This window comes from Heterocephalus glaber, unplaced genomic scaffold (genome assembly GCF_053883595.1).
Source record: "Heterocephalus glaber isolate CG9 unplaced genomic scaffold, H.glaber_assembly_v1.0 deba00001465, whole genome shotgun sequence".
Classification (NCBI taxonomy): domain Eukaryota; kingdom Metazoa; phylum Chordata; class Mammalia; order Rodentia; family Bathyergidae; genus Heterocephalus; species Heterocephalus glaber.
The window spans coordinates 4,354,646-4,380,393 of record NW_028258312.1 but is presented as its reverse complement, the minus strand read 5'-3'; the positions used below and the strand labels follow the sequence as shown (position 1 = coordinate 4,380,393).

At 38.2% G+C, this 25,748-nt stretch overlaps 1 protein-coding gene across 4 annotated transcripts in view; it reads left to right on the top strand.

Moving 5' to 3' along the window:
* The first annotated feature begins 7,920 nt into the window (after window positions 1-7,920).
* The window catches only part of Camk4 (calcium/calmodulin dependent protein kinase IV), a 224,522-nt gene continuing 206,694 nt past the window's right edge, over window positions 7,921-25,748 (top strand). Inside the window, exons 1-2 of one of the 4 annotated variants that reach the window (XM_021255863.2) lie at window positions 7,921-8,017; window positions 8,673-8,906. In XM_021255863.2, coding sequence (XP_021111522.1) covers window positions 8,746-8,906 — 161 coding nt within the window. In that variant the 5' untranslated portion in view covers window positions 7,921-8,017; window positions 8,673-8,745. Of the gene's footprint in view, window positions 8,018-8,529; window positions 8,907-9,537; window positions 9,655-25,748 lie in introns of those variants that run through there. The other 3 variants (XM_021255864.2, XM_004841772.4, XM_087180865.1) reach the window with 3 other exon arrangements.

The window sequence follows — 25,748 nt, the reverse complement described above, 5'->3', positions numbered from 1 at the left end:
ATGTTTATTTCTTGGCATTTTGTTTTCCTCATGAATTTGTGTTGCACACCTTGTATCTTGTGTTGGACAGTGGTAGCAGGTAAATAGATTGTATGCCTGAAAACAGGCATGCCTTCCCCTCTGCTAGGCATTTAGCGTGGGGGTTTGAGCTAATTTAGTAAGGAGTTTGGTTGGAAGTGCATTTTATTCAGCATACCAGATTCTTCAAATTTTTCTACCAATACTTTTAGTTTAGAGTGGGGGCTTGTTTTCCTACGTGTTTCTCTCTATTTTTCCCTCAATTTTAAGCCTTTCATTTCTACTGGTAGGTGAAAGCATCTGTCTCCCTACTCTGACAACTCTCCTTTATGTCAGCCTCCCACTCTTAACTTGTCACCTGATGCTTGTTATCTTGTGTTAATGAGCAGAGGGGTCTGTATTTGTTGTTAAGATTAAACTTCTGACCCTGAGTGTTGACTCAGGTTTTTGACCTCCTCGAGGCTCTTGCCTTTCCATCATCTGGGGTTCTGTGTTCAGCACATGTTCTTACCTGTCCCTCCTGGACAGAGTCATTTTCCTTGTTCTCTTTCCCAGCTGCAGTGGGTTGGTACCAGTGCCTAAAGATGACAATGCTGTTGCCTCCCTTGACCTGCTGACTAAGGCTTCTGTTATATAGGGAAGATATGGCAGAAGGTCTGCACAAGGAGGCAAGGTGTCTCCTGACTCTTCTTCTTCTACTCCTCCTTCTCCTTCTTCTTCTTTTTTTTTTTTTTTTTTTTTTTAATTTTATATGCCCAGTAGAGACAGTGGAGAATGACTGGAAGAAGTTGCAAACACCCACTATGTATGTGACTCTCATGGGCTTTGCATTTTCCTGGGAGCCCATGTTCAACACCCTCCTATTTCTAACTCTTCTAACCAAATCTTACTAAAATGTCTGGCTGTGTGTGTCCAGGTAAGCAAGTGCCATCTTCCCTCATGGACTCCTGTCTCTCCTGACATTTTAGGGTAGTTCTTTGTCCTATGACCTCATTGTTCTTAAGGGTTCAAGAGAACCTTGGCCTTGCATTTTGTTGTTGTCATTGTAAGAGTAGGTGTAATGTTTTTCTAGCTTTCCATGTAGTGAGCAGAAATTAAAGATGTTTAGTAGGGTTTTTTTTGTTTATTTGTTTGTTTTCCTCTGATGGATTTCTAAGGGTGCTTTATATATTTTGGGTATATAATCCTTATCAGATACTTGTATTGAGAGTATTTGCTCCCATTTTGTGGCTTGTGTTTTCACTTTCTTACTTGTGGCTTTTGCTTATAGAAGTTTTAAATTTGGTAATCTCCACTTTTTAAGTTTTTTTCTTTTGTGTTTGGAGCTCATTGTATCTTGACATTTTATCTAAGGTATTTGTCAACTGTAAGGTTTGAAGATTTCCTTTAATATTACTTATAGGAGTGATACTATAGTTTTAGCTTCTATACTTAGGCTTTTGATAGATCTGAAGTTAATTTTTGTTTGTGATTCAAAGAAGATGTTGGAGCTTGTTTTGTCCTGTTGTTTATTCATTTGTTGCAGTATCAATTATTGAAAAAAACTTTCTTTTGTCCATTTATTTGCTTTACAGGTCTTTCAAAAATTAATTGACATGTATATGGCTCTATTTCTAGATTCTAGATTTTGTCACTTACTTTCTTTTTTCCTATTTTTTGGTTGTTTGTTGTGTGGTACTGGGGACACAACCCAGGGTCTTACACATGCTAGGCTACTGAGTTATATCTCAGTTCATTTTATTTTGAGACAGGATCATGCTAATGTGCCAGGCAGACCTCAAACTTGCTATCCTCCTGCCTCAGCCTCACAAAATAGCTGGGATTACAGGTGAGCCACTGAACTAAGCTGTTCTGTTTATATGATATCACACTGTTTTCATGCTGTAGCTTTATAGTAAATTTTGAAGTCAGAGACCTCTAACTTTGCTCTTCCTCAGTGTTTTGGTATCCTAGGTGTGTTGTGTTATTTTTACACATTTTAGAATAACCTTTTTATTTTCTGCAAGCAAAACCTATTAAAATAATTCTGAGTTCAGCCTGTGTTTCAATTAGGGAGAGAACTGACACACTATTGAATTTTCTAATCATAAACATTATTTATTTTCCCTCAGTAATATTTGATAATTTAGCTACAGAGGACATCTATTGAATTGGTTCCCAAGACTATTATGCTCTTATTCGATTGTACATGAAATATTTTTGAGTTTTTCTACTGTTTACTATTAGTATGTGGAAATACAATAGATTATTTTATATTGATCTTGTACACCGTGACTTGCCAATTCATTTATTAATTTTAGGAGTCTACATCAATTCAATACAAGAAAATAACTCTTTCCTTTTCAGTACTTACAGACTTTTTAGAGCATTAGCTCTGTCCTTATTGTAACTTTCAATTGGCTTTATTGAGGTAAAATTTGCATGCAGTAAAATTCATCAATGTTAAAAATATAATATAGGGAGTTTTGACAAATACATAAAATCATGTAATCACTACCACCACAATCATGATATACATTCTTTCATCTCTCCACAAGTCACTGTAAATTCTTTTGCAGTAGATCCCTTCCCTACCTTAGCCTTTGAAAACAATTGATCTATATTCTGTCACTTTAATTTTGCTTTTTCCTAAATGTCATAAAGAGGGAATTGTTTCTAATATTTGGTGTTATTTTATACCTCTTCGTATACTATAAGTCACAAATTAACTGTTGAAACTTTTGTTTTAAACTATGTTGTCTCTAAATAAATTCAAAGAAGAAATGTGGCTTTTTGTTCATTATTTTCTGTATGTCTGAATTTCCATCTGGTTTATTTTACTTCATCCTCTAAAAGTTCCTTTAGTATAACTTCTAATGGAGACCTCCTGGCTATAAATCTTTTCACACCTAATTTACCTGAAAGTATTTCTATTTAACTTTCAATTTTGAAGAATATTTTTGTGTGGAATTTTTTTCAATTATTTCAGCAGTTAAATATATTCAAAGTTAAATGAGAGGTATCATTCCTTTGTTTTTCAGCCTACGTACTTTTTAATGAAGAGTCATCTATCATTTCTATAATTATGTCCCTGAATATGTTATACACTTCTCTCTTTGTTCTCTCTGCAGGAAGATACCTTCAAAATTAAAAATGAAGGGCCAGGGATTTAGTTTAGTGGTGCCACCACCTGACTTGCAAGGTCCTGAGTTTGATACTCTGTATCAAAAAAGAAAATGAAAACAAAATCCTTTTGCTTTCAAGAGTTCAACTTAGGTGGATCTAAGTATGGTTTTATTTATGTTTATTCTATTTGAGTTGCTGAGATATTTGGATCTGTAAATTGATACTAAAATTTTGGGAAATTTCAGTCATTTTTTTTTTTTTTTGGTACTGGGGGTCAAACTTGGGACCTTGCACTTGTGCAGCAGGTGCTGGAACCACTGAGCTAAGTCCCCGGCCCTCAGTCATTTTTTTTTTTTCAAATAATCTTTCTTTCCCAGTTTATTTCTCTCAGAACTCCAATTACATGTAAACTATCTTGAAATTGTCCTAAAACACACTAATTCTTATTTTGTTTTTTTTCCAATTTTTCCCCTTTTCTAGATAAGACAGCTTCCACATCTCTACTTTATTAGTTCTCTACTATAGCATAACAAAGTTCTCCATAGTTTAGTAATTTAAATCATCAACAATTACTTATCTTTCACATCTTCCATGAATAGCAAATTCTAAATTCTCTGAAATTATCAACTGTAGATTTTTTAGTAAGACAAGTTGTCTCTATGTAGTCCAGGCTGCTCTTGAACTCACAATCCTCCTGCATCAGCCTCCAAGTGCAGTGAGGACAAGCACGCACTACCATGTCTGCTTTCAATTGTCTTATTTGAATAATTTCAGCTCAAGTCTCTCAAGAGATTGTAGTCAGATGTTGGCTGGGGCTGTGGTCATCTGATGTCTTGATTTGGGTTGAAGAAGCTACTTTCATGGTGGCTCACTTACATAGCTAGAAGGTTGGTTCCTCTTCATATCAGTGTCCGTGTAGCTGCATGGATGTCCTCATGTCGTGGAAGCTGTCTTCTCTCAGAGTGAGTGACCCCAGAGAGGAAGACAGAATCTGCTATGTTTTTGTAGGACCTTGGAAGGCGCACTTCCCTTCTACCACATTCTGTTTGTCATGTAGGGTGGCCATAACTCCGTGTGGGAAGGGAACTCAGAAAGTCATGAATATGAGGAGGTGGAGCTCAGAGGTCCACCTTGAAGGCTGGATACTCTGTCTTTAAGTTCACCCACCTTTTCTCCTGCAGACTGCACTCTTTCAACTTTTCAGCGTTTTTTTTTTTAAATTTAGATAATTTGCTTTCACATTATCAACTTCCAACTTTCTGTTTCTTTTGAATATTTTCCATTTCTCTGATAGGAATTCCCACTTGTATATTATTATGATTATCTTTCCCTTTAATTATTTGAACATATTTATAATTGCTGTTTTAAAGCACTTTTATATAAATACCAGGCCATGTATCACCTTGCAATTGGTTTTTATTGACTGACTTTACTTTTAGCTATTGTTCACATTTTCGTGTCATTTCCCATGCCTAGTAATTCTTTATTATATATAGACATTGTTGATGATTCCTTATAGAGATTCTGAATTCTGTTATCTTTTTCTTGGAAAATTTGAAAAATTCCCTCCCACAACAAATATTTACCTTGTTGGGATTTACACTATGAACCATGTACTGCAGTTAAAATTTCTTCCCAGATATTTTAACCATCCAGTTATTAATTATTACTTTCTTCTGATTTTGTTGGAGTCTGCTACACACTTGTATAGTTCAGACATCAGTCTATTATTTAAGCATAGATTGCATACAGATTTTATGGTTCTCCCATTGAGGCCCTTTCTTTCTGGAATTTTCTTCTCAATTTCTAATATCTCTGCCAGCCCTGAATTCTGTTTTCTTTCACCTCAAGTGAGGAAGACTAAAGTTTTGTGCTTGGATTATAGCTGTCCTGCACCACCTACAGAGGGCTCAAAGAGGAGGTGAATGAATGTTCCTCACTCAGAAGAGTTTTTTCTGTATGTTACATAGATCCCAGTTCTCTGATTTGGGCTGTTATTCTGCACATTTAAATAAGGGGGGAGGGAAGGAAGGGAAAGGGATTTAAGAAGAGAAAAAGAATTGAAGGGAAAAATGGAAATGGAGCTTTATAAATGGGGAGTGGAAGGGGACAAAAAAGAAAAAAATTAAGATGTGCTATGTGCATGTACAAACAAACCTCCATGGTGAATGTAATCATTATATACTGAAACATGTACTAGTAAAAAAAAATTTTAAAAAGTAAATAACTTTTTATATTTAGTCTAGAAATTTTTATGCACAGAAGATTCATTCATACCAGCTACTCAGCCATTAACAGAATTGAACTTTGTCCATTCACGTGTGAATGGGACACTGACTTGCTCATTAGAAAGTTTGGATCTCTTAACCTGTCTAATGGTGTGTTTCACTCACTCTGAGGTAATTTGTAGAAAGGAGGATATTTTGTTGGAGTATCCCAATTGTTGGTATTCATAGACCTCTTAGTTTTCCAATAGAGAATCCTCCAGTTTTCATGTGAGTAGTGGTAGGCTATGTTAAGCTTATTTGTCACCATCCTAGAAATCTATAAGCTTGAAAATTTCATGGATTATTTGTAGAGTTTCAGTTATAATCTTTGTTTTCAATATGATCTCAGCTATATCTTCGTACTTAAAGCATATTTTATTCCTTGTTCAGTATTTACAAAATTAAACTATCTTCCAGGATTTGGTCAAGAGTGTGTTTGGGTTGTGAATAGTTAAGAGAGTAAGAGTTTCTTGTAAATTTTTTTTTCACCTCAAGTAAATAAGACTAAAGTTTTGTGCTTGGGTTATAGCTGTCCTGTGCCTCCTGTAGAGGACCCAAGAGAAAAAGCTGAATGAGTTCCTCACTCAGAAGAGCTGCAGTCATAGGTTTCAAGGTCTTTTCTGTTCTCTACCTACCTCTCAACCTCTTCAACTCTAATTCCGGAGCATCTCTTGATTCTGTGATGAGAATTAAATATTTTCATATTGATTTTCCCATTGCAAATCCACGTATAAGGTTTTTCCAGTCTTCTAATTTAATTATCATTTGTCCATATTAGTTAGTTAATCTCTCCCAGGTTTATATTTCTGTTCCTTTTCTGGTCATTTTAAGTTGAGGTTTGATAAGGAGTTATAATAAATTACATGTACTCAAACCCTGTTCCATCTGTTTTTAATGTTTTATTTATTTATACTTCATGTATTTAAAAAATAAATGTAACCTTCATAAAATAAACAAAAACCAATAACCCCCTCCTCTTACAAGGGGTATATTCGAACACTACCAGTGGATGCCAAAACCATAGATATTGTACGTAACCCTGTGTATACTGCGGAGTTTTCCCCATGCATACATACTCTGAAATGGCTACTAAGAGACCACTGGGCAGTAGTGTGTATAGAGAAGATACACCGGACAAAGGGATGATTCTCCTCTGGGCTGGGCAGAGTGAGATGGCACAGGAGTTCATCATAACACGAAACAGTGAGAGATTTAAAACTTATGAGTTGTTTATTTCTAAAATTTTCCACTTAATATTTTCAGACCTTGGTTGACTACAAGCAATTGAAATCATGAAGTGAAACTGCAGATAAGGTTGAACTACTGTACTCTCTTAAAATTTCAATTAGTTGCATCAGTCATTTATGAAAAGGATAGGTGTCAGGTGTCTAAACAGCTGCTGAATGAATTCTGTAATCACCTCTGAACCATGAAATGGATGTTTCTTTGTCATTGTTCCCTAAAATAGTAGGGGAAAAAGGCTTAACCATCTTCTTTAATATAAGGTGCTTGCTTTGGACCTAAGTTGAAAAAGAAATGCAAACATCAGACAAGTGTTAACATGTAGGGCTGTCACTCCTGGACTTGTTTCAAAGAGGTGTGAATACAAAAGGCTTAGTATCTATGCCACCTTTCCACCAATCACTGCAAGACAAGGGAAACTTAGTAATAATTTAGAGAGTTTTATTACCTTGTTGTGCTTATTAAGTTGATTTTCTAACATGAAGATCAATGAATTCATTCTTTAAAAACCAATGTCATGGAAGCATTTTGGCCTAACACCAAATAATCATTCTGGGATATAATGGAACTTGTATGAACCTGTACTTGGTATTTTTGGAGCATCTGTAAATGGAGCATGAACTTATTCTCTAATATTACTGTGAGGAGTAGTTTCTGCATTGACTTTTCATTTCTAATCAACTAGGGCATTCCTATTACTATTTGATTGGATTTTTGATTGTTATTTCACCTATGTGTCAGGAACCAATTAAGAATAAGAAATCCATAAACTAGAGGAAAATATTGGACCATGATCATGAATAGTGTTCTCAGGAATGGACACTTACTTGGAAGAGTTGAGTGCACATTGGAAAGAAGTTGGGGGGGAAAGGGATTAAAAGTAATACCTGTAAAATAAGATTAAAAGGCCTAGAATTATTTAGGCAGAAATGAGATTTTATATATATATATATATATATATATATATATATATATGATATAATAACTACTTGTTTATGCTGAAATCTGAAAAGAAAAAGTTCAAGGGTAGAAATATAAGTGATATACATTCAGCCAGTACTTAAAATAGCCATGGCAGGCGATGGACATTAGATTGCTTAGGATTGGATACACATCTTGCATCTCTTGGGGAGCAGAAAGAGCTGTAACTGTAGCAATCTTCTCTGTCTTGAATGGTGACAGATCCTGCCTTAAGGCAGAAGGTTCCACAAGTTGGCTTCTCCAGGGCCCTTCTAGACATGCAATTCTCTGAGCCGCTTTCTGTTGCTGGCCTTTAGATGCTCAGACTGAACTAGACACGGCCAAGCATGTGCCCTTTCAGGCACTCCAGCAGTGCCATCAGCAGCAAGGAGAGCATCTATTCCGACTGAAGACTTCACTCAAAGGTGAGTTAGGTCAGGGTGGACCTAGGCCGTCCCCTCTCTTCCCGGTCTCACTGGGTCAGGGCACAGGAGCCCTGGGCGATCGGCACCCAAAGGCCACCTTCCTGTGCCACCAGGATAAGCTTTGACCCAGGGGCGGGAAAGAGATGGCTAGCTCGTGCTGGGCGGGAGCGACTGGCCAGGAGACATCTCAAGGAGCAATGCGCTGCGCCCACAACATGTAGGTCCCTTTCTGTCCATCCAGTCCAGAGCGCGCATCCCCTGGCGCGCGGTCGCACTCCGGGCTCCGGGCTCCCGAAGGAGGGCGCGTGGGATGATGCTCGGGTCCATGTGCCGCCCCCAGGCTCCTGCATCCGGAGCCGCCCTCGCTGGCACGGCCGCCGCCGCAGCTCCGGAGGGAGAAAGGAAAAAGGGAGGGGGCTGAAAAGGCTGGGGACGGGGAGGAGAGGAGGTGGGAGGGCAGGTGGGGAGGGTGAGAGGGGAGAGAGCGTGCTCCGCGGTGCCCGCGCCTGCCCGCCTCGCCCCGGCTGCCGGCGACTCCGGGCTCCCTCCGCACGCCCTGGCCGCGCACCCCTTCTCCGCCCCCTCCCGCGGGCGCGGCGGCGCGGTAGGAGCGCGCTGAGGACGCCACCTCCTGCTCGGCTCGGCTCGGCTGCAGGCGGCGGCGCGGCGGGGCTTCCAGCTCGGCCAGCGGCTGCAGCGGCGCCGGCTTCCGGAGTCCCGCCGCGAAGATGCTCAAAGTCACCGTGCCCTCCTGCTCCTCCTCGTCCTGCTCTTCGGTCACCGCCAGTGCAGCCCCGGGGGCCGGGAGCCTCGTCCCGGATTACTGGATCGACGGCTCCAACAGGGATGCTCTGAGCGATTTCTTCGAGGTGGAGTCGGAGCTGGGACGGTAAGGCAGGGGCGAAGGAGGGCGCGCCTGCACCGCGCGGGCTCCGAGGAGATGCGGGCTGGGGCTGGGGACGGCTGCAGCGTGCATGGGGCTGCCCCTCTCGGAGCGACAGCTCCCGTGTATGCGGGAGTCTCTCTGCCCTTGATTTTCCCCCCAGGCAGGCTCTGGGAGAGAGCTCAGCTTTTCTCAGGTGCTACTCTGCTGTCCCCCGAGCGCCTAGGCCCCGACTCTCCCGCCCTCTGGGGTCCTCCTCGCCCGGCTGCCACTTCTGGGTGACAGCTTTTACCGCACGTGGGCCCCTCTTTCTCAAATAGTGTCTTTGCTCCTCGCTGTGCTAGCTCGCCAGAGGGTCCTGTTTAGTTCCTGTTGGGGGGGTGGGGTGGGGGTCGGAGGGTGTCCCTCCCAATCATGACAACATTATTAAATTAGATTCCTCCTCCTTACTGTCATCAAGCTCTCCAAAGCCAGTGGCACTAGAAATTAAACTTAAATACTAGCTTCCCTGCAGAGTGTGCTCTGGAGCTAAGGGGGCAGGCAATGAATCATTTGAGAGTTAAAGGCAGGATAATGAAGTAGCGTGGCTTTAAAGGGAAAGCAGCACAAGGGGCCAGGCAGTGGTAATTAGGGAGAAGAGTTCTGCCGCTCTTCTTTCCTGGGCTGGAGTGATTTATTTAAATTATGTATGCAAAACCCGTCTCCCTAGGGAAGCAGAAATGGCTCTTACCTCTGCCCCTGAAGATCCAAACAGGTAGCGGTTCCACCGTGAGAATGATTCCATATGTCCTCACACTTTCATCCACTGAATTGTTTTTCTTTCCTTCCTTTCCTTCTCTCCCTTCCTTTCAGTTGTCCATGGGTAGGGTGACTTGGTTTCAACACTCGGTTTATGCAGATCTTTTATTGCAGGGAATGTGAAGATGTAATTTCAACTGTTGACAAGTTGCAACTTCTGTGTAATTTTACTTTCCATTTTCATTTTCATTTTCATGTTCATTTTGCTGGAAATAATTTAGCTAACAGCCACTTTTTTTTTTTTTTTTTTTAAAGTGCCATTAGAGACCACACAGAGCAGGTTCTTCTGTCTGTTGGTACTCAGTGAGAGGATGTAAGGGTCACTTCCCTTCCTCTGCTTTGCTGTTAATATTAAAGGCTCATTGAGTACAAGTGGTGTGTGTAAAAAATGCAAAACTTCTGAATAAAAATTCAGTTAAAAAGTCAATTTTTGAGCATTGGGTAATATCTACACAGATCCATTTTTGATCCACTATTTTAACGGTCACCTGAAGGTCTCTTGTATGTACGTAGAAATGAAATGTAAGTTTTTCTTTCTGTAAGTTTCAAAGGCTATCATAATTCTAAGATGGGTTGCAGTGGTGCAGTGCTAACTTTTGATTGAGGAGACAATCAACTTAAAATTGTTTCTTTGCAGTTCCAGAAAGTGCCACATAGTAGAGAAAGAGCCTGCTGCTGCTGCTGCAGGGACTGTCCCAGCAGCACATCTAACTGCCTTCTGAGTAACATCTAACCCAGATCATCTAATTGGTTCTGACTTGTAAATATATGTTGTCTTTATAAAGAAGGTTTGCCATCAGGAAACTTGAGAAATTTCTTTCAATTTGGGGGATGGGAAAGTGGGAAGAAAAAACCCTGTCAATTATACACATATATGAGATGGTAGATGGTAGACTACATAGGGAAAACCAAAGGAATTTTAAATTTTTTTCTTTTTTTAAGTTTGGTGCTACACGTTGTAAATTTGGGGTGATAAATATAAACCTATCATATATTGCTAAGACTCTTTCTCTGCTATCTAGTCTTTTGCTATCTTAAAAATAGCAGGATTTAAGTATTTTGAGAATAAAAGCTAAAAATTTGTATTTCTGTGGCTGTTTTCAGCAGCATTGTGTAGTATTGGATAAGTTCTCTGTAGATGCCAGCATTGGCGAAGTGTATACTTACACTATTTGGTTAAGACTTTGAGAAATGTTATTGTTTCATAACCCAAGTTATATTTTTCAACAAAATAAACCTAAAATATGAAGCAACCAGTATTCCAGATATGATTATTAAGAATTTATAAATCCAAAGTATGCAACAGAATTATCATTTTAGATATTGATAAGTGACTAAAGCCTCCTTCCTTCCAACCCTGGTGACCAAGTTGAGGTCGTTCATTGGCTTGAAGTCTTTTTTCTCAGTCTTGAATCAAATCTGCCTGCCAGTGGTAACTCTAAGGACAACACATTTAATTAATTAGTGCACAGTTGTCATTGACATGCTAAGAGAACAATGCTTCTGGTGTTGTGTGGTGCCACTGGATTAGCTTCAGAGTGTAGACAATCCCCATCAGATTAACTTGGGAATTGTTGGGTCCTCTGTTAAAACTATTTGTTATAAACTCGTGACTCCTCATTTCAAGATCAGACTAATGATGGTTGGAACAACACAATGGAAACTGAGGATGTGTTTGGGAACTCAAGGGGAGCTACATTTCCATGGCTCTAACCATAAAGCCACTGGATGGTACTTGTGAAGGCAGGTGCTGGAAGCTTTTATCCATGTGTAGCCATTCAAACCAGGGAAGAGGAAATAACTTCCTTTCGGGAGTTATGGATGTATGTGGATGGGTTATTTAAAAGTGTCATGCAAACTAATTTTTAAAATAACATTTGAAAATATTTACAATTATGATTTATAAAAATCACAATATACTAACAAACTCAGTTCTACTTAAAAAATATGAGTTAGTCGTTATCCTCTTCAGAGTTCTATATCCTAGATAGCAGTTGGTCTTTTGCCCAGTGATTTGAGGAACTGGCATTTTGAAAGGTTTTTCTGATGGAGAGGAGAGCTTGCCTGTGGTTCAGATTCTGCGCAGTGGTTTGGCGCATGGAATGACAGCAATTGGGATGGTCTGTTTCATGGTGGGGATTTGGCCTTGTGCATACAAACCTATGCCCTCTCTTTAGTTACTTTTTAAAAATTTATATATTAATTGGTACATTTTAGGTATACAATACATTTACATTTATCATTGGGTGTTTTTAACCTGAACATGATGTATCTTAGTTCTTATTTTCTCCCCATTACCTATGCACCCTTCACCCCCTCCACCCTTCCCTATTTACATAGACTTTGTTTCCATTTTTTTTTTCTTTCTCATCATTTTTCCCTTCCTCTCTTCCTTTTCCCTTTCCCCTCCCACCACCCCGCCATCTTTGGACCTTTTCCTATTTCAAATTATCAATTATTCATTTTAATCATTTTCATCCTTATTTACACTTTCATTTTCTCACACTAGAGAAACTATTCAATATTTATACATATGTGTCCTATTTATTTCACTTAAGAGTATGGCCTCAATATGCATCCATTTAGCTATAAATGACTCTAGTTTCTCGTTACTTTTCTACTTTATGCTTATACCTGTTGCATCAGATACAAAGAACACTTGTGACTAAACTAAATGCATTCCCTGATATATAAGCTGAAAAAACCAAATGAAAGATAATTGGGAAAAATAACAATGTGTTAAATTATTTTGGATTTTTAAAAAGTTGCTATTTCACTTACTATTGTTACTTTAGGCAGTGAACATCAATACCCACTGTCTAACCTGATTTGCAGAAACAAAAACATGTATGTGGAAACTCAATTATAGCCAATAATTATGTGACAACCCTTGACATATATATTTATATATATATATTTAGATAGTGAGATGTGCATGTATGTGAAACAGAAACAATTTCATGAGATAATGCACATTCTTATTACCAACAATATACTCTAACACTTTCTATTCAATGCTATTTAATTTTATTAAAAGTATTGGAAAAATTCATGTGATTTCACATGCTACTAATTGGGTGACTCAGTTGGAAAACTCTGTTTTAGGCCATAAATCTGTGTATCCATATTAAACTATGAGGTAGAGTTTCTTTAAAAAAATGTCTTTCAGACCAATTTGCAATATTGAATAGTGTCCATGTAGAGCTACTCTGTAGTCAGAAAATATTCTCTCTTTACCTCCAAGTAATTATTGAGTTTCCCCTTCCAAAATTTGGAAAACCACTGTGTTTCCCAAAGATCTGCTAGGTACATAGGAATCCCAGCTTGCTGAGGGGACAGCAGGACTAGATCAGGAGTGCGTCACTGTGGAAGGGAGGAACTCAGCTTGAGAAGCCGTGTGTTCCAATAGTGGTGTGTAACTCTGGCCCAGGTGGTGCTCAGCAAATTTGAACTGAAGAAAAATGGAAAGTGTGCATTTTCTAAGAGAAGGTCTTCACTCAGTGTTCTTGGCTTGTCTTAGCACTCTTGGATCAAGCTACTGTAATAAAATATCTAGGTAGCTTAAGTAATAAGCATTTGTTTCTCACAGATCTGGATGGAGGCTGGGAAGGTAAAGACGAAGGTGCTAGCTAATTCATTTTCTCCTTTTTCTATCTTGTGGAGAACAGCTTCTTATGTTCTCAGAAGACAGAGAGGATGAGGGAAAAGAGAAGAGAGAGAAATGGAGCTTCGTAGTGTCTCATTTTAAAGTATGTATCTGATCATGAGGGTCCCGTCCTCATGACCTCATCCTAAACTTAATGTCCTCCCAAAGGCCCCACCTCCAAATGCCACTGCATTAGGGCCAAGGGCTTCCACATATGAACTTGGAGGGGACACAATTCAGTCAACAACACAGCCAGTGAAGAATTAGATCCTCTCTTTTCCTTCTCCCTTCTTCTCTTGGTCAATTCCCTCCCCAAGCCATTTCCTTGGCCGTTATTTCTCTTGTCCTTGGATTTCCCCTTATGTTGTCTTTGAGGGTTCTCCATTCTAGTGACCACAGTAAAAGGAAAATAGTGTAACCTGTGTATCTTCTCCATAAATTTATGTACTTATGACCCTGATCTCACTCAGTACTGGTTTTCTTTCTTCACAGTGGGAGTACTGGTCACTGCCACCTCTGCAGCTTGTGGGTGTCGAAAATAATGCTACTGTTCAGTAGGCAGCATGTTTTCTGGCTCTGAAATGAAAGAGCAAGAATATCTTTTTTTTTTTTTTGCTACTGGGGATTGAACTCCGGTCCTTGAGCTTGTGCAGCAGGCGGCGAAACCACTGAGCTAAATCCCCGGCCCCTCTGAAATGAAAGAGATTAAGTTTCATCTTCACTATCACTTTACCACAGGTGTCCCAGAATTTGGAGTTAAAGCAAGTTGAACTGAAAAGCATGAAACACCTCTGAGCTATACCAACCTCTATGTATTTGGAAATACACTCATTGTAAAGAACCTTAAAGTCAACTGAAAACTGTAATAGGATCACTGATTTAAGAACACACTATTTTGCCATGTTTAAATATTGTTACAAAGTTAAAAATAACTCCTGACTTTGCAAAAGGAAAAAGACAGGTGTGGTGTTGCCTCATACACTGTTCTGGAGAGCTTTATGGGGAGAGAGAGAGAGAGAGAGAGAGAGAGAGAGAGAGAGAGGACACTAACCACAAAATAGCTTCAAAGAAATTTCTTGTAAACACCTAACCCTCAGACATATATATGTGTGCGTTCTGTTTTTGCAGTACTATTTGTTTAAGAACAAGTGAACTGTTTCCACTACTACTTGTTTTTTTGTAATATTTTTTCTTTTCGCCTCTGTCTTCATCTTCCTCCTCCTTCTCTTCCTCCTCCTCCTCCCTCTCTTCTCTTCTCTAGCTGAAAGGCAGTTTCTGACTTTTTAAAACCTTGTTGGGAAAATTAACATATCTAAGAAAAGGGATGTTGATTTTTTTTTTCTTCAAATTTCAAAATTAGGCTTATTCTGCAAAATACGGTGTTTAATCGAGTCAAGGGACCCTAACACTGAGGCCAAAGAATAATTTTTCATGAGGTCAGTAGCAGCTGGAGTCAAGTTTTTACTCAAGTTATATTAATCTTTGCCTTAATTAGTTTTTCATCTACTTGTTGCAGGATCATTGGAAAATTTCATAGCTTCAGTGGCTTCATTAGGAAGTTATGGCAAAATGTTGATGACATAGTATTAGCATTGTAATTGTAGAGGGGTGGCAGTGGTTGGGCCAGTGATATAAAATGGAGAAGGATTTGGGTCAGCGTTTGGCTCAGGCATTATTTTACCACTGCCAAAGATCAGGTGAAGAAAGGAGCAGTATCTGGAGAGATGCTGGAGAAATTTGTTTATTTGTTTATTTATTCATTTTGTTACTGGAGATGAACTCAGAGCCTTTCAACTGAACTACACGCCTAGCATTTTTTTCTCTTTTTTGAGACAAGGTCTTGCTAAATTGCTCAGGCTGTGCTTGAACTTCAGTCCTCCTGCCTTAGCCTCCCACAGTTTGGGGATTACAGTCATGCATCATATGCCCAGCCCTTGGGAGGGTGATTCTTGATAAGTAAAGATACTGCATGAATACCTTTCTCTCTTCTCTTACACTACAGTCTCTCAACCTAGGCACTATAGAAATTCTGGTCCAGATAATTCTTTGTCCTGATGGCTGTCCTGTGCATTAAAGGATGTTTAGCAGTGCCTCTGGCTTCTACCCACTGGATACCAGTGGTAAACTTCCTCACAACTGTGGCAACGAAACATCTCTAAACATTATCAAATGTGCCCTCCCCTTTCCTGCTGCTGACTTACAAACTACTGATGTCTTAGAAGCTTGAAGACTTTCTCTCAGTTATGTAGATAAGTGAACCACAGGGAGGTTGATAGATTAGGTTCATTTGACTTTACTGAGTATCTGCTGCAACCAAATGTTTTCCATTTCTGTATAATATCATTAAGTTTTCTGACATAAGTGCATACTGCCTGTGCTGTAATTTGTTTAATATTTTTCTTTAAACAACCTTATCTTTGTAAACAAAAACTTATTTACAAAGAATGCTTTATTTACACTAAACTAAAAAAAATGAGAGCAAATTGTATATTCATAAATAGAAGCAAATTATACAAATAAATTTCATGAAAGCATAGCATTAATATTAAATTATAGCTAGAAATGTTTGCCTACTGAAGGTTGCAAGCCTGAGGACTGTTCTCTATTAGAAGAGAGATTATCAAAGATTAGCAGGGCTAAAACCATAGTAGCACAAATTGAGATTTTCTTCTTGATATAATCGGAATGATTGAAAATAATTGAAAGGAAAAGGACATTCTTGTTTTCTGACTTCCTGTTATTTAATTCTGTGTCTTTTTTGCCACATAAAATCCTTTTGGTTACAGATCTGACCTTTTGAATAATTATCAACTAGCCAATGTATGTGGGTAGTGTGTGTGGTTAGAGAGAGGCTGACTATGAATTAATATTAAACACTATTTGACCTCCAACTGTATAATTTACTGATAATAAGGAATCAGCAATAAATCTAATAATTGTTTTTCAAAATGACCTGCCTTATCCAATAGGTATACTAAAATAGTGTTGGGAGGAGAGTTTGGAAATTTTTGATACATGCATAATCTTGTAATTCTGTTGTATGAGGTTATCCTGGTGCTTTCATAGGTAAGTAGAAAGAACATGTTTCAATTAGATATTTTTATATATGAAGGCAGAGTGATACTGGCTTGCTGTCCTTTGTTGTTCATACTGTGTAAGTGCAGGCTGAGACTTGGTCTCTATTCAACTGAAATAAAATAACCTACCTTTCCTTTGTAGATCCCATTCAGAAGGTCAAAAGAGTTAAGATTGCCTTTTACTTTGGGAATTTTTAACATTTAAAGTCAATGAAGTTGCTACTTTGAATTTAGAATTTATATTTTGCAAACAAATGCAGTTTTGATTTCATGTTTCTTAAGGCCTATTTTTATTTCACAAAAGGATAATTAAGAAATTATGTACTATAAACAAAGGAATCTAAATGAACTATATTATGGGCGTAATGTCTTGGCACACACATTTGGATATATTCTGAGTACAGAGCTCATTCACGTTCTGCTTTGAAATCTTTTTGTTGTTAAGAGATCCAAATTTCGTATTTTTACAAACAAGATTGTTTCTGTGCGAAGCACATCTTGCTATCTTATTCCTGTTGCTTTTATTCATGGCAAGAATTCTCAAAATGAGAATATATATCTCTCATACAATCAACTTAATAAGGAGATTCAAAGGAGAGAAGCTAATATGAGATAGATATAAGAACTACAGCCATCTTTTCAACAGAAGGATAATTCCAACTGAGAGGACTGAAGTATCTTTGGGCCTTGAAATTTACCAAGATCTTAGCTCTGGCAAAAGATCTCATGATAGGCAGAGAGTACATTCTAAGAAAAGGCAAAACAAATGGCAGAAAATGAGGACATGCATTTTATTTTTCAAAATTTACAAAGCATGAACATCGCAATGGCAGATAATGTTGGGAGGTAAGTTGATGTTAGACCAAAGAGGATCTGTAAAAAAAAATTTAATCAACTCTATATTAATTGAAATGAAATTTTTTTTAATTAAATTCTTTTATTGGTACATTGTAGGTATACAACACAATTACATTTTTCATTGGGAATTGTACCTTTACGTAATGGATCTTGGTTCTTATTTTTTTCCCATTCCTAGCCCTCCTTTCATGCCCTCCACCCTTCCCTATTTATAAAGACTTTATTTCCATTTTTTCCATTTCTCATCATTTTTCCTTTCCCTTCTTTCCTTTCCCCTGCCCATCCCACTACCCCTACCCCTTTGGAACTTTTCTTCCGATTTTACATTTTCAATTATTCATTCTAATCATTGGTACATTTTAGGTATACAATGTAATGACATTCATCATTGGACGTTTGCACCTTTACATAGTCTCTCTTGGTTCTTATTTTTCACCCTTGCCCAGCCCTCCCTTCAACCCCTCCATTCCTCCCTATTTGCAAAGAATTTGTTCCTATTTTTCCATTTTCTCATATTAAACCCATTCCCTTCTATCCTTTCCTCTAGCCCTCCCACTTCCTTCCCCTTTGCCCCTTTTCTTCCTATTTCACATTACCTATTATACATTTAGTCCTTATTTACACTTTCAGGTTCTCACACCAGAGAAACTATTCAGTATTTATTCATGTGTGTCCTATTTATTTCACTTAACAGTATCACCTCAATGTGCATCCATTTAGCTATAAATGTCTCTAATTTCTCATTTTTTATGGCTGAGTAGTACTCCATTTTATTAAAAAAAACACATTTTCTTGATTCAGTCTCCAGTTGATGGGCATTTGGGCTGTTTCCAAGTTTTAGCTATTACAAACTGTGCTGCTATGAACATGGGTGCACATATATCACTGTGGTATGATTCTTTTAATTCTTTGGGGAAGATCCCCAGCAGGGAAATAGCAGGGTCAAATGGGACTTCCAGTCCTAGTTCTTTGAGGTATCTCCATACTGATTTCCACAGTGCTTGCATCAGTCTACCCTCCCACCAGCAGTGGAGCAGGGTTCCTCTTTCCCCACAGCCCTGCCAGCATTTGTTAATGGTTGATTTCATGATAGCAGCCATTCTTTCTGGAGTGAAGTGGAATCTCAGCATTGTTTTCATTTGCATCTCAAATGACCAGTGATGTTGAACATTTTTTCATGTATTTGCTATTTCTACTTCTTTGTCTGAGAAATGTCTGTTCATTTCAGATGCCCATTTTTGGATTGGGTCTTTAAATTTGGGAGGTCTGATCTTTTTAAGTTCTTTATAGATTCGAGATAGTAGACCTTTGTCTGAGGAAGAGCAGGTGAAGATTTTTTCCCACATTGTGGGTTGTCTCTTCACACTTCTGGTGGTTTTTCTTGCTGTGCAGAAGCCTTTTAATAAGAAGAGATCCCATTTGTTGATTGTTTGTGCTAGTTCACGGGCCACTGAGGTTTTGTTCATAAAAACTTTTCCTACACCGATGTCTTCAAGGGTTCTACCTAACCTCTGTTCCAACTGGTTCAGAGTTCCTATTTTAATATTTAGATCTTCAATCCATTTTGATTTTAGTTTAGTGCATGGTGAGAGATATAGGTCTAGTTTTAATCTTTGGCAAATTGAAGCCCAAGTTTTCCAGCAGCATTTATTGAAGAGGCTATCTTTCCTCCAGTGAGGGTGTTTGGCTCCTTTGTCGAAGATGAGATGGCTGAGTGTGTCTGGCGTTGTTTCTGCATCTTCTAATCTGTTCCACTGGTCCTCAAGTCTGTTTCTTTGCCAGTCCCATGCTGTTTTTATCACAGTAGCTTTGTAGTATAGTTGCAGGTTGGGAATTGTGATACCCCCTGCCATGTCTCTGTTACCTAGAATTGCTTTTGCTATTCTGGGTCTCTTCTTGTTCCAAATGAATTTTTGGATTGTTTTCTCAAGGTCCATGAAGTATGCTGCTGGGATCTCAATTGGAATTGCATTAAATCTATATAGCAGTTTTGGAAGTATGGCCATTTTCACTATATTAATCCTTCCTACCCAGGAGCAGGGGATGTCTGTCCATTTTCTGATATCATCTTCAATCTCTCTTTTCTGAGTGCCATAGTTTTCAGAGAAGAGGTCTTTGATTTCTTTCATTAGGATGATTCCTAGGTATTTCAGTTTTATGGATGCTATTGTGAAAGGAATTATTTGCTCTATTTCTCTCTCAGTGACTCTGTCATTGGTGTAGAGGAAAGCTATTGATTTTTGTGTGTTGACCTTGTAACCAGCTACTTGACTGAATTTGGTTATTAAGTCTAGAAGACTTTTGGTGGAGTTCTTGGGGTCTTCTATATAGAGTATCATGTCATCTGCAAATAATGACAATTTGACTTCTTCATTACCTATCTTTATTCCTTTTATTTCTTTCCCTTGTCTAATTGCCATGGCTAATGTTTCCAGAACTATATTGAACAAGAGTGGTGATAGTGAACATCCTTGTCTTGTTCCTGATTTGAGTGTGAAGGATTTCAGTTTTTGACCATTTAGTATGATATTAGCTGTTGGATTTTCATAGATGGCTTCTATCAGTTTGAGGTAGAGGCCATCTATTCCAATTTTTTGTAGGGTTTTTATCATAAATGCATGTTGGATTTTGTCAAATGCTTTTTCTGGGTCTATGGAGATAATCATACAGTTTTTGTCCTTGGCTCTATTGATGTAGTGTATTCCATTGATTGATTTTTGTATATTGAACCATCCCTGCATCCCTGGGATGAATCCCACTTGATCAGGGTGTATGATCTTCTTGATGATCTTCTGCATTCTGTTTGCCAGTATCTTATTAAGGATTTTTGCATCTATGTTCATTAGTGAGATTGGCCTATGGTTCTCTTTTTCATTTGGGTCTTTCTCTGCTTTGGGGATGAAGGTGATGCTTGCTTCCAGGAATGAATTTGGGATTATTGCTTCGCTTTCAATTTCAATTTCGTTGAAGAGTTTAAAGAGCAGTGGCAGCAGTTCCTCTCTTAATGTTTTGTAGAATTCAGCAGTGAAGCCATCAGGGCCCGGGCTTTCCTTAGTTGATAAGTTTTTAATTTTGTTTTCAATTTCATTGGTTGATATTGGGTTGTTCAGAATTTTTAGGTCTTCTTCATTCAACTTTGGTAATTCATATGTATCTAGGAATCTGTCCATTTCTTCTGTGTTGCCCATCTTATTGGCATATAGGTTCTGGAAGTAGGTATTGATGATCCTCTGGATTTCTGCTGGGTCTGTTGTCATTTCACCCTTTTCATTCCTAATTGCATGGATTTGGGCCTTTTCTTTCCCTTTTCTGACAAGGTTGGCTAAAGGCTTGTCATTTTTGTTGATTCTTTCGAAGAACCACCTCTTGGTTTCATTGATTTTTTGTATCATTCTCTTAGTCTCCATTGCATTGATTTCTCCTCTGATCTTTATAATTTCCTCCCTTGTATGAGCTTTGGGGTTGTCCTGGTCTTCTTTTTCTAGAAGCTTGAGGTTCAGCATCAGGTTGTTTAATTGGGTTCCTTCTGTTTTCCTAATATGCGTATTCATTGCTATGAATTTCCCTCGTAAGAACTGCTTTCATTGTATCCCATAGATTCCGATATGTTGTAGTGTCATTGTCATTTAATTGAAGGAACTGTCTGATTTCTTCTTTAATTTCCTCTGTGACCCATTGGTTATTCAGAAGTGTGTTGTTCAATTTCCACGTGCTTATGAAATTTTTTGAGTTTCTTTTGTTATGGATCTCCAATTTCATCGCACTATGGTCTGATAATATACAGGGGATAACTTCAATTCCTTTGCACTTACTTAAACATGTTCTATGTGTGAGTATGTGGTCTATTTTGGAGAATGACCCATGTGCAGCTGAGAAGAATGTGTATTCTGATTTTGTGGGGTGGAAGACTCTGTAAATATCTGTTAAGTTCATTTGTTCAAGAGTTCGATTGAATTCTAGAATTTCATTACTTATTTTTAGTCTAGTTGATCTATCTATTTGTGACAGTGGGGTGTTGAGGTCCCCCACTACAATTGTATTAGTGCATATATGACTTTTCATGTCTGTTAGTATTTGTTTTATATAGTTGGGTGCACTAGTGTTTGGTGTATAGATATTTATGATTGTCATCTCTTCCTCTTGGATTGTTCCCTTTACAAGGATGTAGTGTCCTTCTTTGTCTCTCTTAATCAGTGTTGGTTTGAAATCTACTTGATCTGCAAAGAGGATAGCTACTTCTGCTTTTTTTCGGGTTCCTGTCACATGGAGTATTGTTTTCCACCCTTTAACTTTCAGTCTATGAGTTTCCTTTTGAATTAAGTGTGTTTCTTGTATGCAGCATATTGTTGGATTTTGCTTCTTGACCCATTCTGCCAGTCTGTTTCTTTTGATTGGTGAATTGAGACCATTAACATTGATGGTTATAACTGAAACGTATTGACTTGTTATTGCCACGACTTTTTCTTTTTGGTGGGTTCTCCCCTTTCCATTTAATTTCTTGTCATGCCAGATGGGTTCATTCTGCTTTGCTTCCTGGGGTTGTGATCCTCAATGTCTGTTCCTAGGATATTGTGTAAAATTTTTTGGAGTGCTGGTTTGGTATTCACGAATTTCCTAAGGTGCTCTTTGTCATGAAAGTATCTTATTTCTCCATCAATTTTGCAAGGTAGTTTTGCAGGGTACACCAATCTGGGTTGGAGGCTGTTTTCTTTGAGGGCTTGGAATATGTCACTCCAAGCTCTTCTTGCCTTGATGGTTTGTGTTGAGAAGTGTGCTGTGATTCTGATGGGCTTTCCTTTGTATGTGATTTGTTTCTTTTCTCTGACTGCTTGTAGAACTTTGTTCTTCTGTTGTGTTTCTGGAATCTTAACAATTATATACCTATGTGTAGATTTTTTTTTGATCAAGGCTATTTGGAGTCCTATATGCCTCACTTATCTGTATGTCAAGCTTTTTTCGCCTGCTTGGGAAGTTTTCTGCCATTATTTCTGTGAAGAGATTTTTTATGTCCTCTCCAATCTGTCGTGTTTCTTCATTGACTCTGATCAGTCTTCTGTTATTCTTCTTTGCATCATCTAGCAGCTGCTGGATTGATTTCTCATGTTCCCTTATAATTTTGAAGCAATTTTTCTTTTCCTGGTCACTAATTGCAATCTTACCTTCTATATCTGAAATTCTGTCCTCACATTGGCTCATTCTGCTGTGTAGACTTTCAATGGAGTTTTTCATGTCCTGGAAATCTATCTGCATCTGTTTTATGGATTCCATTTGTTTCTTATGTTTGGATTCCATCATGTTCCTGAGCTCCTCTCTAGATTTATTAATCATGTCTTGCACTAGGGGCACAATTTCTCCTGTTATCTGAGAAATTATTTCTGATTTCATTTTTTCCAGATCCCCTTTTGTTGGCAGTTCAGTGGGTCCAGGTGGTTGAGTATCAGAGTGTTCCATCTCATTTCCCTTTGGGGTTGCTGTAGGTGATCTGGAAGTCTGGTTTTGAGACTTATTTACATGTTTTCTCATTTTGACTGGGGCAGGGGGCTGTTAGCACCTGCATGCATTACCTCCTCTGAGCTGGGAGAGGTGGGACAGGGCCCGGGAGCAGCGGTAGGGATGGTGACCCAAAAGCCCTTTCCTATGGGCTGGGAGCAGCGGAGGGATGGTGGCCAGGAAGCCCCTTCCTCTGGACCAGGAGCAGTGGGACGACGGCTGAGACACCCCTACCTCTGGGCCGGGAGCAGCGGGACTCAGTACCTTGGTCTGGCGGTCTGGTGTCCTCTGTGTCTTTGTAGTGTGGAACCAGGTGGCTGCCTGTCTGCAGTCGGGTGATTTGGCATCTTCCACATGACTCGGGACCTCGGTAAGGTGTGCAGAGACCTGCCTGTCAGCAGCCGGCTGATTTGGCATGTTCCACAGGACTGGGGACCTCGGTAGGGCGTGGGCAGACCTGCCTGTCTGCAGCGGGGAGATTCGGTGTCTTCTGCTTGACTCGGGACCTCGGTAGGGCATGCACAGACCTGCCTCAATTGAAATGAAATTTGAAGAGAAAGTGAAAGTAAACATTATGAGAACAAAAGATAGCTATAGAGGCAACTGGGGCTTGGGCTGAGTTGAAGGACTCAAGAGTCACTAACCTATAATGAGGATACAACATGGCGCTAGGCAAGGGAAAACTTACCATGTTGGTTAAAAAAAGAAGAAGAAGGAGAAAAAGAAGGAACTTTCTCTAGCCTATGATGAGATAAAATAGGAAACATATGAGATTGAGATCAGCTACTTAGACCAGAAAAAGAGCCAATAAAGAGATGGGCAGTAAATATCCTATGTATTGAGGACCACGTGGTTTGTGCAGCAACTCTAAACTCTTTGGTTGTTGAGTGAAAGCAGACACAGCACAGAGTTGAAAGTATGTTGCCCTGTTTCAATAAAACTTTATTCATGACTATGAAATTTGAATTGCATGTATTTTTGTTTTGCTTTGTTTTTTGTACTGGGGATTGAACTCGGGTCCTTCTGCTTGTGCAACAGGCGGCAAAACCACTGAGCTAAACCCCCAGTCCCTGCATATAACTTTAATATCACACAATATTATTCTTTTGTAATTTAGAAACTGTTTCAAAATGCAAAATTTATTCTTACAAAATGAAGCAGCTGCTGGATTTGGTCAGTGGTTTGCTGACCTAGACTAGTCAATTTAAAATTCTACTCCTAAATTACATAAACATTTCAAGTTAAAATTATATGGAAACTTCATTTGTTCAAGGAACCACTTTGAATCTCCTTTTCACTTTAAAAAAATATTAACTTGATATTGGTTTTCAGTGTGGGCATAAACTAAGTGGACATTAACACTTTCTTTAGATCTCTTGAAATGGTTAATTACAGTTCTTACTTATACCATATTGTTGACTAGTTCCAGTCATCCATTTTTATTTTTTCTTGTTTCTTTTATTTGATATTGACTGCATGACTGATGTTACCTCATATAATGTTCAGTGTGTTTAAGGTAAATTTTCATACTATGTTTAGCAGTATTCATATCATCCACAGAATACTGGTGGGTAAATTTATCTTGAACATAATAATTAAATAGATTTTAAGTGATCACTTTTCTATTATATATAGAGTGGCCATTAATAGGGAACTATTAAATATTTACCTCTTATAAATTTTATGTTTCTGTTTACTAATATGTATTACCTATGTGTTGAATAATCCTTCCATTTGTTCTGCATATATCTCAGATAGATTAAGGTCCTTTAAATTGGGAATCTGTTTCAATAGGTAATCTTTTGAGAAAAAATAGAATTTTTCTTTTTCTTTTGAATATACTTTGGAGTCAAACTAAAGTAGAGGTCTCTAAATCAGAATGTCTATAAGCTGAGACTATGTAGTACAATGGGCTGCTAAAAGAAACTATTAGATAATCTGTTTTTGCTTTTAATTTTAACTTTTGGATGTTTTAAAAAGCACAAATTATAATGGTATAAGTATGGCATTTATAGGTATATAGTATACCTGTTTTAGGGGCATGTACTCAAAGGCATTTTATTGAATTATTACTGGATCAAAGAATAGTATCTGTAAGTATACACTGAATAAATTTCTTTACTTACATTTAAATAACATTCTGCCTTTTGAAAGTGAGTTTAAGGCAGATAAGTAGGTCAAATGCAAACAAAAAAGATACCTTATCACAAGGTGTGTGCGTCTTTGTGCAGAAAGGGGAAGTGGGTATATTTGTGCACTTGTTATGAATTTTAAGACTGCTTGATGAAAAGTTTTGATAAGAACTTACTGCTATTATAACCAAAAAAGTCACAAAGCATAAAACAAAAAAAGAGTAAAGGAATGCTGCTTGTATATCAAATGGAAGGCTAAATGAAGTTTGGGTTCAACAACAGAGATGGGTGGTTGTGGAGTTTGGTGAGGAAAAGAGAAGTAGGATTATTTTATTTGTTTGCAAGAACCTCAGTTTTAATTAACTTACTTCATATAAAATTCTGCTCACTGCTGGCTTCGGTAGCTGAAGGCAATGGCCCAAAGTATTTTGCAGGCATTGGTGCCAGAATATTACATTTAAACTCGTTAAGACATGCATTGCCATCACCTACTTTTCAAGTCCTGCTTCAGGGTGATATAGTTGAAAAATTTACTAGGTACAAAAAGCATTTCTTTAAAAAAAAGGTAAAAAAGGAGGATTCAGCCTCAGACCACCCTCTGACTGGAATGTTTTCTTGGAAAGGTAATCGATATGACATGTTCATTCTTTAAGAACGTATATAGTCTTTGACTTAAACCATGATGATAAACAGAACTTGACTAATATTACAAACTGGAACACAGAAAGGAAGAAGAAAACTAGTTATAGCAAATCTATAATTATGTCACACATTTATTGTTACAATTCAGTCATTGAATGGTTTCTTTCTACTTTAAGACCTTATATATTATTCAATAATGACATCT